We start from the raw sequence: 18,263 nt of genomic DNA on the forward strand, positions 1-18,263 counted from the left end.
CGAGTACCCGACGAGGCGATACAATTAGAGTTCCGCTTTCTCTCGGCAAATGCAAGCCACAGGTACCGCCCCACATAAAAGTGAAAAGATAAGAAAAAAATAGCTCTAAATAGACCAACTAACAGTCTGTCAACACTCGAATCACCACCATTTTCCAAATACGTCAAGACAGTAGAATCCGCCCTATCAGATATACAAAGTAGTATGTAGCGTCTCAATAATCCCAGCAACCTCGGAAACAGATGCCCAAATTCAGCATCACACCCCGATCGACGCCTCCAACGGCCAAGCCGAGTGGACATACTCCGTACTCTCCCAACTCCACACCTCAATGGATCCTTCGGAGAAAAAGCGCCTTTTTGCTTACCAACAAAACCGAACTTTCTAGTACCAAGCCTAAATGGGACCTGTCCCTGGCCCACCCTGAGTAGATATAAACTTGGCATTCCCCGTAACTAAATATTCCAACCCCAAGCCAATCCCTCAATCCCATAACACCAGTCGCAACCATGACACGAACAGACTACACAGACTACAAATTCGAAGGCTGGATGGGCCTCGACTCCTCCTCCGGCGAAGGCAAGATGGTCTGGCAGGAATTCGAGCCCAAAGCCTGGGAAGAAACAGACATCGACATCAAGATCTCTCACTGCGGTATCTGCGGTTCTGATCTGCACACTCTCCGTAGCGGTTGGGTAAGTCCAAGCTCCCTTCCCCCCTCCCCTTCCATGTATATATATAAAAAAAGCCATCACAGAAGTGGACCATGAACTAAAATAATCCACAGCGCCCAACAACCTACCCCTGCTGCGTCGGCCACGAAATCGTCGGCACAGCCGTCCGCGTCGGCAGCCAGGTAACCGACATCAAACTCGGCGACCGCGTCGGCGTCGGCGCCCAAAGCGAATCCTGCCTCGGCCGCGAAGGCGACTGTGAAGAATGCGCCTCTGGCCAAGAAAACTACTGCAGCAAGCGAGTCATCGGCACCTACAACAGCGTGCACTACAACGGTGGTCGCGCATTCGGCGGGTACGCGCGGTACAAGCGTGTTCCAGCACACTTTGCTATCAAGATCCCGGATGCGATTCCGTCGGCTGAGGCGGCGCCCATGCTTTGTGGTGGTGCGACGCTGTACAGTCCGTTGAAGCATAATGGGTGTGGACCTGGCAAGAGGGTTGGTATTATTGGTGTTGGGGGGCTGGGGCACTTTGGTTTGTTGTTTGCTAAGGCTATGGGGGCGGATTGGGTTGTGGGGATTTCGAGGAAGTTGGAGAAGAAGGAGGATTCCTTGAAGATGGGGGCGGATCTTTATATTGCTACTGATGAGGAGAAGGGGTGGGAGACTACTCATGCGAGGTCTTTGGATTTGATTGTTTCGACCGTTTCGTCTACTAAGGTATGTTCCATTTGGTTTTGTTTGGGTTGGGGATTTGGGATTATGCTAATATGTTGTGTTTAGATGCCTTTCAATGACTATTTGGGGCTTTTGAAGACTGGTGGTTCGTTTGTGCAGGTTGGTCTTCCTGAGGATGGGGGCTTGTTTGCTCCTGTTCGCAGTTTGATGCGCAGGTTGAAGCTTGAGAGCTCGCTTGTTGGGAGTCCGAGTGAGATTCGCGAGATGTTTGACCTCGTTGCTGAGAAGGGGATTCATCCTTGGATTGAGGAGATTCCTATGAAGGATGCCAATCAGGCGATTCTGGATATGGAGGATGGCAAGGCGAGGTACAGATATGTGCTTGTCAATGAATAAGGGTCTGAGATCAATGGGAGTTATAGATTATTGGTCAAGGAAACAATCGAGATGTTCAAAAACAATGGAAGTTTCTATGTTACTTTGGGGGATAAAGGAGAAGATTAAAGAGAAAACTGACTCTATTACTATTAATTTATATAAGAAGATCCAACAAAGATAAAAGACAAGAATCTCGAAGTGACCAAGCAGCCGCTGATATTCAAATCCTCCGGCCCTGTCAAGAACAGAAGAAGAGAAACCAAGCGGAGCAAAGGCCAAACGATTAAACAAATTTTTGATCTGAGGCACCATAAGTCACGATCTATCCGCTGTCCGTCTTCGGGCAGTGTTCAAACCCGAACAACTGCCCTATCTCGGACTCGCAGATGAAGAACGGACTCATCAGCATACTCCACTCCTTTACAGGAGAACCATGAGGCCAACAACACCGGCAAGGAAGCCAGCGGCGGGCTTCATGTTGGAAGCAGCGCCGACGAATGCGTTGGGGGTGGAGGAGGAGCCGGGCTGCTCAGGAGTAGAGGGCTGCTCAGGAGTAGCGGGCTGCTCAGGAGTAGAAGGCTGCTCAGGAGTAGAAGGCTGCTCAGGGGTAGCCGGGGAAGAAGGCTGGGCAGCGGGCTGGGACTCAGCGGGAACAGCGGGCTGGGATTGAGCGGGAACAGCGGGCTGGGACTGAGCAGGGACAGCGGGCTGGGACTGAGCAGGGACAGCGGGCTGAGACTGGGCGGGGACAGCAGGCTGGGACTGAGCGGGAACAGCGGGCTGGGTCTGAGCGGGGATAACAGCAGGCTCAGTGGCGGGGACAGCGGGGACAGAAGAAGCCGGCACAACGGGGACAACGGGGACGGAAGACTGGGGGATGACACCGGTGGGGTTCACAGGGGCGGTGGGGCCAGCGGTAGGGCCAGCAGTGGGGGCCACGGTAGCGTTGTGGAAGGTCATGGGCTGCTCATTGTCGCAGAAGGTGCAGACAGTGGTCTTGGTCAGGGTGATGGTGCTAGTCTGGGTCTCTGGGACAGTGAAGGTGCTAGTACCAGAGGTGACGGTGTGCTTGGTGACTGGAAGATTTGTTAGACTGTGATTCAAGTGGTCTCATGCTGAAGTGGAGCTTACCAGGGCAGGTGGTGGTCACGATGGTGATGGTCTTGGTGGTACCAGGGTTCACGGGAGTGTGAGGCTTGCTGGTGGTGTGATGGGGCTTGGTGCTGGTAGTGTGCACCGGGGTGGTGGTGGTGTGGTGCTCATGGCTGGTGGTGTGGTGCTCATGAGTGGTGGTGTGATCCGGGACCGGGGTGGTCGTGGTAGTGCACGGGGTGGTCCACGACGCACTGGGGGTGGTCCAGGAGTCGGTGGGACGGGTCCAGGGCTCCTCAGTCGAGACGTGCTCGGCCGGCTTGGACCAGGTCTCACCCCAGTTCTCGACAGCACCGCTCTGAGCGGCGGGACGGACGTGTTCCTCACCACGAGCCTGCATAACACCGGCGAACGCCGGGCTAGCGACAAGGGCCAGAAGAGCGACGGAGTTGATCATTTCGAAAGATCGTAAGGGCTGATTAGGGAATTGGAAAGATAACGAGTGAAGATGCGAGTGAGGATGAAAAGTTTGAAGGACGGGCAGGAATGAACGAGTTTATATGCCCTTTTCGAAATGACTGGTTCCAAGTCATGACGGATGTGTGCCACGGTAATGTCCAGGACAGCAAAGGTAGACCTGATCCAAAATGTGACCCTGCTAGACTGAATGCAGGCATCGTGGGACTTGAACGATGGATGACAAAGGCACAGATGCATGGCCATTCGACGAAAACTCTGCGCAATGGTACATCCTCCTGGCGAACTTAGATGCAAACGTGACAATGTGCAGTATCATTGCGAGTCAAAGGTGTAGAAAGTCTCCACATGAGTAGCCGAATGCGGAAGTCTAAGAGCTTGACGATGCTCAGTGCCTGTCACTGATGTGGGAAGCACAGCTCCGCAGACACACTTCAAGTGCTGATGTGATTGGACATGGCCGAATTTCTCCATAAATCCCTCAATTCTCATTCAGGATAGCTATACTTGGAATCAATGCCCCAGAAAGGACCACTATGAACGTGGATCGTCAGTAATGCAGTAGTGATGACAGCCGAACAACCAGCGCCGGACAGGGACTAGAACTGGGCGATCGGGTTCGATGGGACCACAATTGGTGGAGTAGGCTACTTTAATTGGAGGGCAACTCGATGAAAAGCCCGAGCACATAGCAAATCTTTTGATCAGAAGCAGCTAGAAAGCCCAAAGAGCGAGCATAGGGGGGGCTCGCTTGGCCGTCTGGAATGTGAGCTATGACATCCGGCCTGTAAGAGCGTTCCATTGCCGGAGCTATCTCCATAGAATGTACAGGTAAGCTCGATCCATTTTCAGAGCAAGATGACCCCGGAAACTTCGCAATTGATCTTACCTAGAATAGATTGACTCGATGCACCCATCTAAAATCATAAGCTGCGATCAATGACGGGGAGATCTCGCCGTGACACCCGGATTAGGGCAAGCGCGCATCGAGCAAAGATGGGGCTTATGCCGCGAGGAAATAATGGAGCCCTCGTAAGTGTCTGGTTTGGGGAGAAGTTTCCAGCCAATCTGAAGATGTAGGATCTGTGTTGTACCATTGATGATCACCTCGTGTACCTGCGGGACAACGGGGAAACCTGGATGTCACCCAAGGTTCTCTTGCGACCGAGAGGTACTACAAGAAGAGATGATAGACATATTGGCTGCATGCGGCATTTGGGCAAGAGAAGACGAGTGTACCTCAAGCATCCGGCGATGAAATTTTCCATGCGGAAATGAGGATCAATCTCGAGTCAACCGGCCGTTTTCGTTCATAGTACAGCGCGTCCACTCTGGGAAGGCACGTGACATAGGGCATAGGGTAAGCGCGTGCACGGTCCCTCACGCGTCACGCGTCGCGCCTTCCCGTTTGGGCTCAATTAGACCCCCGAGGCAAGCGCATCAGCTCTTTGCAACTCCAAACTCACCTACAATGCCTCACTCCACCTCGCCTGGCTCTGCGCAGAATGATGATGAGATGCCAGATGCTCCTGCGGTCGAGACCGCAACTGAGAACAATGTCAAACTCGAGGATATGTTTAACGACGACGACGACGACGAGTTCCCGGATACCCAAGATGTGAAGATGGATTCTCCTGCTGCGAAAGAAGAAGAGTGTGTTGTCCGCTCGTATAGTGAAATCCCGGTACATGCTGCTGACCCAATTCTAGGCCTCCAGCCCCTACACCCTCGGGCGTGGACCCAGATGTCATGCTCGCCTTCTACCAGCGACTGTTCCCCTTCCGATACCTTTTCCAATGGCTCAATCATGGAATTGTGCCAACCAAAGACTTTGGCAACCGAGAATTTGCGCTCACCTTGCAAAACGATGCCTACCTCCGATACCAATCATACCCCACTGCAGACATGTAAGGATCCATTGGAACATGCAGTATCGGCTTTACTTCAAAGCTAACGCATCCGTATAGGTTCCGAAAAGACATACTTAGGATGAACCCTTCTCGATTCGAAATCGGACCTGTATACAGCACCAACCCACGCGATCGCAAAACGCTACGAGGAGGACAAATGAAGCCAGTCTCGAAGGAATTAGCATTCGATATCGATTTGACTGATTACGATGACATCCGTACGTGTTGCACCAAGGCCAATATTTGCGCCAAGTGTTGGTCCTTCGCGACAATGGCAATCAAAGTCATCGACACCGCGCTACGGGAGGACTTCGGGTTCGAGCACATCCTCTGGGTATACTCCGGTCGTCGTGGTATTCACGCTTGGGTATGCGATCCCCGCGCGCGCAATTTGCCGGATGATCGACGACGAGCCATCGCCGGTTATTTCGAGGTCATTCGTGGAGGGTCACAGAGCGGCAAGAAAGTCAACCTCAAGCGGCCACTACACCCTCATATCGTACGCAGCCTTGAGTTGCTCAAGCACGACTTTGCCCGGACCACGCTTATTGATCAGGACACATTTGAATCTGATGAGCAGGCCGAACGCCTTTTGTCTCTACTGCCTGACAAAACATTAAATGAATCCCTAAAAAAGAAATGGAACGCCGCCCCAGAGCGTCCCAGCACCAGCAAATGGGCCGACATCGATTTACTCGCGAAGACTGGTAAGAGCAGTACGCTCAACCCGGCCACTCTTCGAGACGCGAAGCAGGATATTGTGTTGGAATATACCTACCCACGCATTGATGCCGAAGTCAGCAAAAAGATGAATCACTTGCTGAAGAGTCCATTTGTTATCCACCCCGGAACTGGCCGCATTTGTGTTCCCATCGACCCAAAAAATACAGAGAACTTTGATCCTCTCTCAGTCCCGACCGTGCATACCCTGCTCGCAGAGATCGATGAATACGATGCGAAACATCCTGCTGGTACAGCGGAGGCCGATGTCCCTGATGTCGAAGGCAGTGCCATCAATGGCTCGGACATGAAGGGTGGTCGCAAATTGCAAGAGTACGAGAAGACCAGCCTAAAGCCTTACATCGAATACTTCCGCTCCTTCATTGCAAGTCTCTTGAAAGAAGAGCGTGCTGGCAAACGTGAACGCGACGACAGTGGCCCGGCCGTCAAGGCGGATCCCATGGAGTTTTAATTGCTTCATAGGTTGCTTTGTGTTCGCCTAGCTCTGCCATAGGATTATGACTTTATGCTTCGTTAATCACCTTCACCGGTCGCATTTTGGGTAACAGTGGTCTCTCTTCTTTTTAGGTAGGAGTTGGGGATCTAATTGTGCATGGAACTGAGTCACTCATCAACCAGCTTGCTTTTACCTTGAGATGGTCCAAGAATACATAGCCTTCAACCGAGTGAGATAACTACTCGAAGTATGAACTATAAACTTGCCTCGATATATGCAAAACAACTTGGATATCAAGTTTCAAGGTAATTGAAGTGGTTGTATATTTGGAGATATTGGTACAAAGGGGGTCGCACAAGTAGTTGCACAAGCAGGCCATGATGCGGAGGCACGAGGCACCCCCATATCAGGCAAAATTGGGATTATCAAAAGGCAGCTCTGGCAGCATTGAGAGGGAGCGATCCAAGGGCTGAAGTGGGTAGATTAATTTAAGCACCGATGAAGTTCTTGACAGCTGCAAGAGAAAGGTATTGTTAGCAAGTACAAAGACACAATATTGAAAAGGGAAACATACTCTCCAACCAGCGCAGGTACTCCTTCTGCTCCTTGACGGAGATGTAGTCAGGAATCATGTTGGCGAACTCGGCGTTAAGACCACGGTCCTCGAGGTATCGGTCCCAGAGACCCTGCAAGTCCTCGTCGAGGTTCTCGAAGGGAGGACCAGCGTAGAGGCTCTGGCGAGCCCAATCCTTCTCGGCGGTCTGAGCCAGGGCAAGCTCAGCCTGGGCGAAGTGGGAGACCTCCTCAATCTGGAAAACACCGTCCTGGACGACAGTCTGGATCAGAAGAGCACCGTGGCTGGGCTTCTCAACGATGACGTTAACGCGAGCAGGGAAGCTGGGCTCCGGTTGCTCGAACTCGTTGTTCTGGTCGCGCGGCTGGTTCTGGAAGTCCATATCGTCGTTCAGGGCGGCGTCGTCAAAGTCCTCCTGTTCGCTGATGTTCTGAATATCGGCAACTGTGAAGCTGACGCGGATGCTAAACAATCAGATGTATCAGCATTCGCAACTGTATGAAGGGAGGGATATAATCGAATGGGGCGGGATAAATCGTACCTCTCGGGACCGAACTTCTTGGTCAGGACAACCTCCTGCTCACCGGGAACATCCTTTACCTGCCATTCGCCGTGCTTGACAATCTCGGAGATGATTTCCTGTTGCTCGTTGAACTCGGGCACATCGGACGATTCCTCGTGCTTCAGCTCATCCTCGAGCTTAGCAAGAAGCTCGACATCGACTGTAGAAAAGCATGGAAAGTCAGCGCAAGGCCATGAACGGAGTCGGCGGGGTGACAACGTCGAATCTGTGCGGATTCTTTCGTATATGTCAATGGATCGCCTTACAATCAGATGAAGGAGCCTTAGAGATGGTTGAGGTGGAAAAAGCAGCGTAGGCTGGCTTGGTGGCCTGCTTCCATGATTGGAGAGCGGGCTTGGGGAAAGCCGGGCGCAGAGCCGAAGTGGCGATGGAGCGCGAGAAAGTGCGCGGGATAGAGCGGGTGATGGTACGAAGAGAAAGCATTGTGAATGTGATAATCTGTGGTATTTGGTGAAGATGAGAGCTCGAGAAAAAGTAAATTAGCTAGCCCCGTTGATGTCACGGGTGCCAAGACCGGCGGCCGGCCTTGTGTTTTGGCCGACTTTGCGCCGGTGCTCAATTTTAGCTTCAAACCAGACGAAATGCACATGTGATTGGAATTTCATGTCATTGATGCGCACAGAGAGTGTGTACACTGAGTTAAAGCCTAGATAGCAACTAACTAGCTTGCTACGCGCACCAAGAGTTAGAGGATTGGTCGGTTGGCCCGGAGATACAAGCCGACGGTGTTGGAAACTACAATTTAGGTTGGCGATAGAACAGTAGATATATTCATAGAATTGAAATGGTATATTCAGAGATATTCGGCCGTACAGAATCTGGAAAAGAATCAATGTACCCAATATGCGCCAACCCAGTCTTTTTGAACACCTGACGAAAGAAGAGAAAGAAAGTATTCATGATCATGACATGCTCTTGGGAGGGAAAGTAGAAGAAAGTTTCTCTCCATCCTTCCTGAACCGAATGAACTTGATGGCGCTGAGCCCTGACCAGTGTCGGTTCCAGACCTTCATTGCAGTCAATGCATATTGATCGGTCAGATCGGGCATCCACAGTCCGGTTGAGAATTCACGATCTTCAGTTTGAACCCGTTGTTTCAAAGCCTCCTCGCGCTTGCTGGGGGGACGGCCCTTGCGCCGCTCTGATTCAAGCTGCTTGATCTCCTCGGTATCACGGTTGATATACCTAGATTGGGTCAGTCTTGGACTTGGTGGTAGGATTATTAGCGGTACATACTTGGCGACGAACTCAGTGAGTTCTTCAATGGTGAGTGCCTCAGTGGTCTCTTGGATGGCCTCGTGAATATAATGAATGCGGTCCACTATTCCAGTCAGTAGGGTGACCCTCGATTGAATTGGGCAAGCGTCTTACTGTAGGGCTGTCTTGCACGGTTCACCGTGGCGTTATGGCGGGACAATCGATCGTCGCGAGCACCAGCTTTGCGAAGTCGGTGGGCATCGCGACTGTTCTCATGAAGCGCATTGAGGGTATCGCGCTTCTTGGAGATCTGCTTGTGCACTTTTTCCAAAGTAACAGGCATGATTGCGGGTTGGAGATTAATATTCAAGAATTTACTCCAAACACTCCGGCGTGAATTTCGACGATAATTTTCTTGGATACACCGGCACAATTAGGCGGTGACCCCAATATCACCGCCTTCCCCACTCGAGGAAAGCGCGTCTGCGCGTCGAGATGGGAGCATTCCAAGGAGTTATTTACTCCTCCTATTCTTAAACTGATTTTGGACTTGGACCTCACATTGTACTCCTTATTCATTTGCTTTTTTGCATGTGTAAATTTCAACCTATGTTGTGATTTAGTCGTTGAGTACGAGGACCCGCCTGTGCCTCGAACGGTGTCCACCATGGGCATCAAAGGTACGTTGCTTAGGACTATCTAGGGGGGGACGTATGGATTTGCTCACACGACCAAACAGGACTTCATGGGCTTCTCAAGTCCATACAGAAGCCATGTCATCTCAAGAAGTTCAATGGGCAGACACTTGGAGTCGACGCATATGGATGGCTGCATCGCGGTACCGTTGCTTGTTCTGTGGATCTGGTCCTAGACAATCCTACTAGGAAGTATGTCTTTCCTATGTCTTCCTCAACCCATCGTTGACTGACATTGGCTTTCCATGACAGGCACATTGACTTTGTCCTCAATCGAGTCCGCATGCTTCTCTTCTTTGGAGTCAAGCCATACCTCGTCTTCGATGGCGATAATCTGCCCAGCAAGTCAGGCACCGAACAGGATCGATATCGGCGGCGTCAGGAAAGCAAGGCACTTGGCCTTGAATTACAACGGAAAGGGAGAATGCCTGAAGCTTATCAAGAGTTTCAGAAGGCCGTCGACGTTACACCATATATGGCCCGTCAGTTGATCGAAGAATTGAAGCAAATGAACGTGCAATATGTTGTGGCCCCCTACGAGGCAGATGCACAATTGGTGTATCTTGAGCAACAAGGCGACATTGACGGCATCATATCCGAAGACTCGGATTTACTTGTTTTTGGAGCAAAGCGATTGATTTCGAAATTGGACCAACATGGGGAATGCATTGAGATAAACCGCGCTGATTTCACCGCTTGCCGTGAAGTGAGCTTGGTTGGCTTTAGCGATTTGGATTTCAGGAACATGTGCATTTTGAGCGGTTGTGATTATTTGGCAAATATTCCTAAGATGGGGCTGAAGACAGCCTACCGAATTGTTCGCAAACACCGGAGTGTTGAGAAAGCCTTACGCATGCTACAATTCGAAGGGAATTTCCGTGTCCCGGCTGACTATCTGGCCAACTTCAGACAGGCAGAGTTGACGTTCCTCTACCAGCGTGTCTTTTGTCCCAAAGCCCAAAGGCTGGTGACTTTGACACCACCGGACGAGGATATTATCTTGGACACATTGCCATTTATTGGCGCTGATATGGAGCCGGAAATCGCAGTCGGGGTTTCCCTTGGCGATCTGGATCCAACTACCAAGGAACCAATCATACTCAAGCCACTGGCCGCAGGGAGATTGTCCCTTGGCATCAATCGCCGACAGACATTGGGTTCGTCTTCTGAGCTCAAACCGAGGAGACCCATCAATTCGTTCTTCACCCCGAAGCGAACCCCGCTAGCTGAGCTGGACCCTAACAGTTTGACTCCGTCTCCAAGCCAGCAGCGCCTCTTGGAGCGCAATTCAAACAACTCCTGGCAGGCTAACCCAGCACCCTTTCGCTCTAACTCGGTTAGATCCACGCCTCTTAGGGCGTTTTCTGACCAGGGACTGAGTCCCATGATTCGAAGCGTTGAACGCTCTTCCTTCCTAGCCCAAAGTGCAAGATCATCGACCTTGCAGCCCACAAAGAGGCAAAGACTCTGCTCTGAGACTGAAGACTCCTTGCCTGCATGTTCGCCGGCTCGCAGCCGGTTCTTTGCTCCTACCTCCGAGCAGGCTAGCCCGAGCGGTCAGAAGCTCTTCCGGTCTAAAAGATCACGTAACTCAGTGGTCGGCATCTTCTCTGATGAAGCAGCAGAAGACATAATGTCGAACTTACCTGATCCCAGTACCCCTACTGGGCGGGCTGGGTCTCGACATGAGAGCAACATCGAAATATCTGGCGAGCCCAAAGAACAGCAAACTCCATCCAAAGATACTGCCCACGAGGGCCAGATCACCGCCAATGCTGAAGAACCCGAGCAAGCCCCTCTGGGCAACGGACCCGATTCTCCTGGTTTCAAAGACGCTCTCGACTTTCACGTTGGCCGACAGAACTCTAGTGTACTCTCCAAGTTCACCTTTCAAGCAGAGCACAAGCCCGACCCTACTTCAGCTCGGTCCATCATGACGAAAGTCCCTGCGATTCTGCCTTCTGAAAAGCTTGCGACTCCCTCGAGTTCCAAGAGTCCAGCTGCAATTGCTCGGAGCAATGCCATCCAGCGACGATTGACGCCGCTCCAGCGAATCGGTATGGCCGCTCTCAGTCGGTCTAATAGTATCAACATTCCCACGAAGCTTCGGGATGCGGAAAGTGCTGGGTCCGAGCCTCAGGCTCAGGCAAGTTCTCCCGTCACAAAAGGTTTCTCTTTTTCAGGAGCGCAAGGCAGCGAAGATCTCATTGTTCCGGACAGCGAGGAGGACGAGGATCTTGAGGATGAGCCTAGCACAGGGCGCCCCACCCTCGACCTCAAACGCTTTTCGTTTACACCAAATTAGACTGCGTCTCTATTTTCATTACGGAGCATTGGGAGAAGAACATTGGAACATTGGGGCTTGGAATCCAGGATAGCATTGGACCACCGGCTTAGTTGGCTCCACTTTTGGCGCGTACCCTTTGGCGTTCGGCTTTTATTTTATTGGGACTATTGTTTGACATAGCGTTGGTTAGTGTTTGGCAAATTTGAGCATCTTGGGATAAAGCTTGAAACATAGTAATGTGCCCACAGTGGACCTTCCTGATATCAAGAAACACGAAGAAACACAAGAGGCTGGGTGAATCGCGTCACCGCGTGGCAAGTGGATGTGGGGCGAAGTTTATCTAGATCTGCGCTAGTTCATATCGGGGCTAGCGAGCTCCAGCGAGCCTGGCAGAATTACCCACATGGAAGGCGGTATAAACTGGTTACCGGGGAAGCGGGAAAGTAAACAACAGCGGTTGGCCCAGCCCCCCAGATTCCTATACTCTCGCCTCATTCCCAGCCTTCAGAGAAAAGAGAGAATCTGGCAATTAGCGTGACGTGGAGTTTTGTACCCAAGCTGCGAGCCCTGTTTCCCCTTCCACTCTTTCTACACATTCCTCTCTTTCATATACTTCCCACCTGGACTCCAGGCGTCAAGTCATACTTCTGACCCTCAAGAACCCACTCTAGGTGCGAGCGAGATTCCACGAGAAAATCGAGTATTTGGATACTATCCACATACTTCAAACCCGTGGGCGCATTCCAGACACTCCAGTCTTTATCCTGTCCTCCGCATTCTTCCTCCACATTCCGATCCCGCGATTTCGAGACCGATACAATTGTCAACGCAGTGCCCGAAACCAGTCCGCCACTGTGCGTACAGTCGAGTCTGAGATCGCAATTGTTCAAGTCGCTCCTTCTCGGAGACCCGAGGAGCGAGTCAACAAACAAGTGAAGCAGTTCCGACCCTGAGCTGGTCATCGTTGAACACAATGGCTTCTCCCTTTGCACAAAAATGGGCCCGTAAGTGACTACATCATGGAAGACAACGTACAATGGCATTGTCGCTAACTTACTGCAGGGTTCATTCCAATGATCGGGTACCACCATGTATTGATGATCATCATCGCTGTTGCGATTATCTTATTATGTGAGTTCTAGTCTTGCTGTCATTGCCTTTTCTATCGGAATGTAGCTAACACACTTGCAGCACTCCTGTTGGCTGGCTGTTCTTCATCATCCCCACAGATCCCTGACATCTTCCTTATCTCTCTATACTATGAAAAGTACACGCCGACACGCGACTTTGCACAAGTTTCACCAGATGTCGCTCAGCCCATCTCCATGCTCGTTGGCGGTGCAGAGATGGAAGTCCGGGTAGGATTTTTCGGTATCTGTGTGCAGCCTTCTGGGGGCTCTTTCATCTGCAATGCGAATGCCACGGCGCTGGCTGAGATCGTCACTCAGGACCAAGATCCGCTGAACCTTATTTGGGTTGCCTCGACGTTCAAAGACGCCGTTGTGTTCCCGTACCTCTTGTGAGTATAATATCCATTTTCTATAGAAATGCACAAGGCTAACGCTCTTTCAGAATTGTCGCTGTGATCCTCGCCTTCTTCTGTTTCATCGTTCTGGCAACATTCCCCGGCTGGCACGAGGAGGTCTTGGACGATGGATCAGAGCGTGAAGTCAAGCCATTCCCCTCACGGCCCGTGTCGCAAGCTGGGCTAGCCCTAATCTTTGTCGCCTCGGTGTTCGTCCTCGTGTCTGTACTGTGGCAACACACAGCATCTGTCGCTGCCAGTACGATAGCCCAAGACATGGGCAATGGAAGTGTAAAGAGCGGGGTCGGCTCGTCTGCGATGTTACTTGGCTGGTTTGGCTTTGTCATGCTCGTCATAGTCACTATTGGTCTGCTGGTCATGTGTTTGAGTCTCAGCTTGATACGCCAGTTGACTGATGACGACGAATGATCGGTTCCATTCCATGCATTAGGGCAAGAGAGAATGCTTGCACTTTTTTGATTTTCTTCTTTTTACGACCTGCGCGTCTACTTCTTCTTCACCTACGACATACCTTACCCTTATACTGGGACGACACAAATGGGAAATGAATAATATCTACGAGCACACGATACTGGCTCGCAACTCACGCAATGGATGGGTACGGAACACACGACACTTGGGACATTTTTGATTCCCTCAATGGAACTTTGGGATTTGCACAATTGGAGATTCATTCATGAACATATTCTGGGATATCGATCCTCGGCCGCTTTCTATTTCAACGTCTCGATCAGAGTCATCTGTTTCGTCCCATCTACTGAGGATTTCGTCACATCTGCCGACTTAACCCTCAAATCCCGACATAGAATGCAATGCTATCGAGCCGCTTTTTGTACAGATCTTTTGTGCTGGTGTTGGTTTTTCTCTTTGTCTGGATTTCTGTTTTTTGTTTTTCAGTGAGCACCTGGCGTTTCGTCTTGTTCTGATCATGTATAACACGGCATTCTGTTGATTCCCACGCTGTGTTCGCCTTTTTGTCTATGCAGAACTACAAATTCAAGTCACTTCATGCGACATTCCCATTGCCAGAGTGAAACTTGTATCATGTCTTTATTAGTACTGGGTTAGTCTGGGTCCCATGCTCGCACGTGACCCTAATCCGGCACGGGCCGCACCACTATGTCACTATCCCTTTGACCAAACCTGGGCTGTATGGATAGAAATACTCGGATACCATGATCTCTCGTTTAGTAGCCGAGCCATAGCAACATTTCTCTGGAGGTTATAGACATGAATATGATTAGGGGAATAGGTCGAAGATAAGACGCCACCTGGTAATTAGTTCGAGGGTATTCGAAGCGGTATCGCGCTGTTCTATCAATCAATCCCACAGCCGTCGCCCTTTCCCCAAAATGGATGTGGGAATAGCCTCGTTTTCCATTGCTATGAGAAACCCGTGATCGCAGGCTCCTGACATCACGGGCCTCACCGAAGGCCCGTGATCGTCCCATCTTCTTCGAAGCTATAAATTCTCTGTCCTGGTGCCTCTTCTCCTTTCATTCTTGACCTTTCCAACCATCGTTGTTCATCGCTTTGGCCATCCTTTCTCTCGCATCTTATCGTTTGTTTTATCTTCCTTGACATTATCCATATTGTGCTTCCCTTTACCAGAAGGTTGGAAGCACGCGTCAATCAACAAACCTCGCCGCCTCCATCCAACATACCTGCCTTGCTATGTCCCACACTGGCCTGGCTGACAACGATCTTATGCAGAAGCCACCAGAGTCCAGAGGTGCCGAAGAGATGCGGCACCGACAAGTGACCTGCCCGCTATGATATTGATGCAGCAGTATCTTCCATCGAAGGTGCCGTTGTGCCCAAGAAGCAAAACACCACCGCTCGTGCTTCAAGCTTCAGCGTGAAATGTAAGACAGAGAATTACATGGAATCCACTCTCCCCCATCTCCACGCCTCTTCACTTGGGAGTTAAGACTGGCATATCCAGACCACCCACGCCTTTTCCATGAACCGAAGAGAGCCCGACCAATGGGGTGTCCGGTTGGCCAGATCGGAACCGTCGCAGGCCCTTGCTACGTTGCCTTGGGTCGCTCTCTTTGTCTGACCTTCTGTTAGAATCATGACGATTGACCACCTGCCATTCGGACAAACCACTGGCTGGCGGAGAGATCGGCGGGGGAGGTGGTTCATCTGGTTGCTCCGTGGTGTGGCTTATCTGCATTCCCTCCGCTATTGCTTCTGCATCGGACTCATAGCCCTCTTCTGATTCAGCAAACTCCGCATTTCGCACGCGAACTATTCCCTCCCCACGTATTCAATCAGGCTGGAACTGACGATGAGGCTGTTGGTCGGACTCGGGGGATTCCGCTTGAGGTGCGGGGGTCCCGCTCGAGGTGACCCTGGATCACTCGAGTCGAATGCGGCCTGGCGCGGCGATACATCTTCTGCTTCACCACATCGGTGCTCGCACGATCTTCCTGCTGCGCGCTGAGTCCAAGCCGTTGTGTCGCCTTTCTAGGGAGGCGAGACAACCTGTGTCAGCCCCATGAGCGAGTAACACCTTCATCACGTACGACGTCAATGTCTACCAGAGCGCCCACGGAGGCAGGCTCGTGGAGCGTGACGGTGTGCTGAAAGTGGTCCCCGACAGCGAAGTCCGACAGCGAAGTCCGACCCGACAAAGGATGCTTGTCAGAGGTGTTGATCATAACTCTTCACCATTGCTTTTGGCATTCGGGTACTGGTAGACTGTCAATATGATCTGTCTTCGACAGGACCTTCGCGCGGCTTGGTTGGATGCACTCTTCGCCCTCCGTCCGGTTTCTCTCTCCAACGACAAGACAGAAATGGAGATCGAGTTTTACTGGCAATGACTGTTGGAAAAAGAAAAGCCCAAGGCTTTGCTTTTCGAACTTGGCAGCCCAATGGCTGCTGAGCAGTAAGTAGTTTCTCTTGTCATTGGAAGTTGGTCGACACGTGATTGCTAACTGATTCAGGAACCTCCGCTGCGCAAACCACGTCGTCTTCTTGTCGCCCTTGATTGCCTCTACCCGGAACGAATACGATTCCGGGATGACCCAGGCCATTGGTCGTGCGCGTCGGCATGGACAGACAAAAACTGTCCATGTGTACCATCTGCTGGTGAAATTTACGTACGACGTGAATGTTTACCAGAGCGCCCATGGAGGCAGGCTCGTGGAGCGTGACGGTGGGCCAAAAGTGGTCCCGGAGAGCGAAGTCCAACCGGGAGAGATGAGGTACGAAGGCAAGGAGATGCCAGTAAAAACTGGCCGTTAAATGGTCTCCGACTCCGAGCTGGTGGCAGTGGTTGTTTCGTGTGTGACCCTGACCGGGCACTTATGTAGGATTTGTTGAATTGTTGATTGATGAATGTTAATGTACTATGTTACATAGCCCTCTTGCTCTTCCTGAGGTAAGACTCCTGTTGATACCACTTGACTTCTGAGGGTCTAGTTATGAGCCGCCAAGTCCTAGTACTCTACACCTCGCTGTTAAGTGGGCTGCATCCCATTCGACTCCGCCACCTTTGTAGATATCTTTACGAGATGCAGATCAAACTGCACACAAAGGGTAGAAAAAAACACAGAGTAAAAAAAATGCGATTGGTCCTGCCGTTTGCATGATAGGCTCCCACTCTTTGAGAATCTCTTTGTACTAGAGCCCGCATGTTGGCCGCGGGTTCTTGCATACGGAAAGAATACTAGGAATGCTTTCCTAACGCGGGTCAACAAACGTGATGGGCCGGGCTCTCATATGAGGTAGGCTCCAACAGGTTAATAGAACTTTGATTCGTCATGTATGCATTCTCGTGATGCCTAATAATGATAAAATATATCAAGACAGGAAAGACGAAGAGTTGCACAAACCACTCCGATCCCCAACGATCATAAAAACCAACACAATCATAAACGCCATATCATAACTGGATAGTGGTAGATATGCGGAACACAAAGGCCAAGGTCGGTCATCGGTTGTGTTGATCAAGGAAGTTGGAAGCATCAGACACACTTGAACGGCTTGGAGATAAGCACCTCCACGCTTTGGTCCAAGTTTCTTGACATAGAGACCTTCTACACGATGTTTGAACCATGAGTGGTCGTACTTCATCTTCCAACGCTGGGCAACTGAAGTATGCTGCGCAGGCGTAATGCGAATACTTCGTTGAAGCAGCGAGTGACCGCAAATTATAGCTGCGGCTGCTCCCAGTGCTCTGCTGACCTATCTTTCAGCTTCTACTTTGGTTTTGAGATGGATGTGAGTAGAAAGGCGGACCCCAGGAGTCATCGGTACACATTTCACTTTGTCATAACTGATGGTTGACGAAAACCATTGCATGGCTCTTGTAGTTGGTCTCAATCGATTAGCAAACCTACCAGTCAAATGGATCCGGGACACTACACAATCCCATGTGTTGTGTAAGTACATACTGGATTCAAAATGGGTGAACACCAACCGTTTGAGGAAAGGAACCTGTGGGTTGTCCAGCCATGAAGTCTAATGCGCATAATATTGTGGTGAAGTGTGACTCGCAACGCAGCGTAACTAAAGCACAATGTGACACGACCCTCCAATGCGCTCGCCTTAAACGATCTATTCATGTCCAAGATAGCAAGCGCTTATGTCGTCCTAAGGCTGTCATATGCTCGTGATTAGTCGTGCCCTCACTCCCTCTCACTTCATCTTCCCCTTTCTCAATCCATCCCCCATCAACCTCCATGCCCAGATCAACTAATATACCTGTCAAAACGAGCTTCTTCATTGATGATGTGTGGAATCGGTTAATGAGGCGCCTCGGCCCAAGACACAGACAATAGAACAACGATATGTGAAGACCCAGCCCGTCCTTCCCTCGGCTGCCTCGCTGCCTCGATGCCTCGAGGCCTCGTCTCTCATGGTAAGCCCGCCATCTCTGCCATCTCTTTCCCACCTTTTCATCCCTTTTCGTTCCCTTCATCTCCTTCATCTCCTTCAAATGCATCACCCCGACCATCTCCATGACGAAAGATGATACTGA

The 18,263-nt window shown here is 51.0% G+C and overlaps 8 protein-coding genes across 8 annotated transcripts; 5 read left to right on the forward strand and 3 right to left on the reverse strand.

Annotated features, from left to right (window-relative positions):
• Positions 1-509: 509 nt before the first annotated feature.
• Positions 510-1,750, forward strand: N7515_008127 (NAD(P)-dependent alcohol dehydrogenase; the record flags this gene model as incomplete). The annotated part of the gene is made up of 3 exons (XM_056668871.1): positions 510-695; positions 788-1,396; positions 1,460-1,750. 3 exons carry the CDS (start codon positions 510-512, stop codon positions 1,748-1,750), a joined length of 1,086 nt encoding a protein of 361 aa, XP_056518701.1.
• Positions 1,751-2,152: 402 nt separating this feature from the next.
• cspA (putative cell surface protein) lies at positions 2,153-3,281 on the reverse strand (the record flags this gene model as incomplete). The annotated part of the gene is made up of 2 exons (XM_056668872.1): positions 2,153-2,808; positions 2,864-3,281. 2 exons carry the CDS (start codon positions 3,279-3,281, stop codon positions 2,153-2,155), a joined length of 1,074 nt encoding a protein of 357 aa, XP_056518702.1.
• Positions 3,282-4,772: 1,491 nt separating this feature from the next.
• N7515_008129 (DNA primase subunit PRI1) lies at positions 4,773-6,403 on the forward strand (the record flags this gene model as incomplete). Its single annotated transcript, XM_056668873.1, has 3 exons — positions 4,773-4,954; positions 5,011-5,208; positions 5,269-6,403. 3 exons carry the CDS (start codon positions 4,773-4,775, stop codon positions 6,401-6,403), a joined length of 1,515 nt encoding a protein of 504 aa, XP_056518703.1.
• Positions 6,404-6,876: 473 nt separating this feature from the next.
• Positions 6,877-7,968, reverse strand: N7515_008130 (MAM33 family protein; the record flags this gene model as incomplete). The annotated part of the gene is made up of 4 exons (XM_056668874.1): positions 6,877-6,902; positions 6,963-7,426; positions 7,504-7,684; positions 7,791-7,968. 4 exons carry the CDS (start codon positions 7,966-7,968, stop codon positions 6,877-6,879), a joined length of 849 nt encoding a protein of 282 aa, XP_056518704.1.
• Positions 7,969-8,447: 479 nt separating this feature from the next.
• N7515_008131 (translation machinery-associated protein 16) lies at positions 8,448-9,085 on the reverse strand (the record flags this gene model as incomplete). The annotated part of the gene is made up of 3 exons (XM_056668875.1): positions 8,448-8,730; positions 8,782-8,866; positions 8,917-9,085. The coding sequence occupies 3 exons, from the start codon at positions 9,083-9,085 to the stop codon at positions 8,448-8,450; spliced, it is 537 nt and encodes a 178-aa protein (XP_056518705.1).
• Positions 9,086-9,409: 324 nt separating this feature from the next.
• On the forward strand, positions 9,410-11,742 carry N7515_008132 (putative exonuclease; the record flags this gene model as incomplete). Its single annotated transcript, XM_056668876.1, has 3 exons — positions 9,410-9,422; positions 9,482-9,629; positions 9,690-11,742. The coding sequence occupies 3 exons, from the start codon at positions 9,410-9,412 to the stop codon at positions 11,740-11,742; spliced, it is 2,214 nt and encodes a 737-aa protein (XP_056518706.1).
• Positions 11,743-12,697: 955 nt separating this feature from the next.
• N7515_008133 (Fig1 domain-containing protein) lies at positions 12,698-13,678 on the forward strand (the record flags this gene model as incomplete). The annotated part of the gene is made up of 4 exons (XM_056668877.1): positions 12,698-12,728; positions 12,787-12,855; positions 12,916-13,243; positions 13,297-13,678. The coding sequence occupies 4 exons, from the start codon at positions 12,698-12,700 to the stop codon at positions 13,676-13,678; spliced, it is 810 nt and encodes a 269-aa protein (XP_056518707.1).
• Positions 13,679-16,152: 2,474 nt separating this feature from the next.
• N7515_008134 (uncharacterized protein) lies at positions 16,153-16,525 on the forward strand (the record flags this gene model as incomplete). The annotated part of the gene is made up of 2 exons (XM_056668878.1): positions 16,153-16,166; positions 16,225-16,525. 2 exons carry the CDS (start codon positions 16,153-16,155, stop codon positions 16,523-16,525), a joined length of 315 nt encoding a protein of 104 aa, XP_056518708.1.
• Between the last annotated feature and the right edge of the window lie 1,738 nt (positions 16,526-18,263).

The sequence above is a fragment of the Penicillium bovifimosum genome (genome assembly GCF_028826915.1).
Source record: "Penicillium bovifimosum strain IBT 22155 chromosome Unknown utg000006l_segment0_segment0, whole genome shotgun sequence".
NCBI lineage: Eukaryota > Fungi > Ascomycota > Eurotiomycetes > Eurotiales > Aspergillaceae > Penicillium > Penicillium bovifimosum.